The sequence below is a fragment of the Buceros rhinoceros genome, unplaced genomic scaffold (genome assembly GCF_000710305.1).
Source record: "Buceros rhinoceros silvestris isolate BGI_N320 unplaced genomic scaffold, ASM71030v1 scaffold332, whole genome shotgun sequence".
Lineage (NCBI taxonomy): Eukaryota > Metazoa > Chordata > Aves > Bucerotiformes > Bucerotidae > Buceros > Buceros rhinoceros.
Window position 1 is genome coordinate 18,695 of NW_010399220.1, and position 2,022 is coordinate 20,716.

The 2,022-nt window shown below is 45.5% G+C and overlaps 1 protein-coding gene across 2 annotated transcripts in view; it reads right to left on the reverse strand.

Annotated features, from left to right (window-relative positions):
* CELF1 (CUGBP, Elav-like family member 1) overlaps positions 1–1,695 on the reverse strand; it is a 19,658-nt gene extending 17,963 nt beyond the window's left edge. Inside the window, exon 1 of one of the 2 annotated variants that reach the window (XM_010131361.1) lies at positions 1,619–1,695. In XM_010131361.1, coding sequence (XP_010129663.1) covers positions 1,619–1,689 — 71 coding nt within the window. In that variant the 5' untranslated portion in view covers positions 1,690–1,695. The remainder of the gene's footprint in view (positions 1–1,618) is intronic. The other variant, XM_010131360.1, reaches the window with a different exon arrangement.
* Positions 1,696–2,022: the final 327 nt, after the last annotated feature.

The following is a 2,022-nucleotide window of genomic DNA, read 5'->3' on the forward strand; positions in this document are numbered from 1 at the left end:
TTCCCAGGGTGGAGACTCATCTTAAAACACAGAAACAGGTACAACAGATCAGATGAGAAGTTTCATTAAAGCTCTAGGAGGCAATAGCTCTTTGTGAAATGAGAGAACTTCCAACAACCTTTGACAAAAACCAGGCTTAGGTTGTCCATGAATAGAACAGGTTGGGATTGGACAATCCAGTTAGTCATGGACCAAATCAAGTTGAGTAACGGTAAGGTGTTAACACTGAAAAAAAATTCACTTCTTGGTCTACACCTCCACAGAAGGTCTGAATACAGGAACTGTCAGTAGGCTTCAAGGCACGACCTCTGGCCATGTGAACAGCCTACAGCCTGTCCATGGACCTGTGCTACACTCCACCCAGCCAGCTGACAGGCACACACTGCTTTCTCTATCGACAACTCACTGCTCTTCCTGTGCAGTTGAGTTCTTGCTACCAGCAGTCACAGCCCGGTGCACCACAACACCCATCTCTGTGGAAGACTGACTGCAACGACAGCCCACTGCAGCCATAGCCGCCAGTGGGTTACAACTGCTGACCAGCTCCTCCATCGTGGAGAACAGGTATGGGGAGAGTAACGACACAAACACTCCTCCGACCCCAAGCCCTTTGCTGAAGAACACAGGTGGCCTTCTTCTAGAGTACTCAGCTCTCTTAATTTGTATTTTTTCCTTCAAAGATAGCTTTTTAATGGCTTGTTAACTGCACATTACAATAAACAGTGTTCCTCTCCCTGTCCATCTCCAACCATATTTCTCCTGAACAGAATTAAAAAAAATTTTAAAATTTCCAAACCAGGTAACATTTAGTTAATTTCCCCCAAACCCCCACTCCCCATACACTGCTGTTCAGAGCCTAAGGGAAAACTGATGCCAGGGAAAGCTCCTAATTTTATAGCTGTACGAACAGACCTCAGGAACAACAAAGCTGCTTACTAGAAGGGAAGGGACTCAGAAATCCTTTCACTCCTCTCCACCCTCCCACTCAGAAAGTGTCAGCACCTCCCCAAAGAGCTAAGGCAAACCACCCCTTTTACAAAGAGGTAAACTACCTCTTTCAACTCAATGTCTTTTCATTCCAATTGAGAACAACGGGAAATCATTTACCCTCTTCCAGGAGCAATTTTTCAGCCCTGCCTTCTGTGCCATGGGTAGCTTCAAGAGCATATAGCATGGGTCCTGTTAACTGGGCAACTCTTAACCCGACCTCAACAGTATTAAAGGAATCTTTCACTCCTAATTAAAAGGTTTAGTCTGCAGTCATTAATAGGGAAGCGCAGAAACTGTTCTCCCAACAACTGATTTAAACAACCGGTTTTATAATATCAGCCCCTACAGCACACCGCAAACAGTACTGCCAAATAGCTTTATTCCGCCTTAGCCCTCATCCCTAAAACTACCAGATAATTTTTCCCCCCTATCCAGCATTCAACATCAATTGTCAATCCCACTAGGATTTCTTCAAGAGAACAAACTGCAGGCTCTCCCGTGTCTCTTCCCCGCACCTCCCCTCCAACCACCCCTGCCCCGGAAGAGTTCATCAGACAGCAGAGGTTTCAGAGACAGCAATTCCAAACACCACTTTAGTTATAAAGTTAGATAAAGACAAAATACTTACACAGGGCTAGCATTCAAGGAACAATGGTCCACCATCATCTCTGGGAGGAAATCCAACTTGAACGCAGCCATCACCTCCGTTTGTGACAAACCACTAAACTAACTCAGTGTATTGCCTAACCCTCAAACAACACCACTTCCAAAGTCCTGCAGGTCTTAACACTCAGCCACACAAAAAACACTCAAACCACAGAAACAGAAGCTCAGGGAGACCAGCAATAGACACCACAGAAACAGGCTGGACTGGGAAAGAGACATGGAATCCCAGATTAAAAAGGGGATGTGACCATGTGAAGGGAGGCTCAGCTTAATACACAATGAAAACGCTGATGCACTGGGCTTGTTTTGTGCAATTTTCCCTGGCGAAGCAGTACTGAGTGCACTGTCAGATAAACAGAGTGTCAG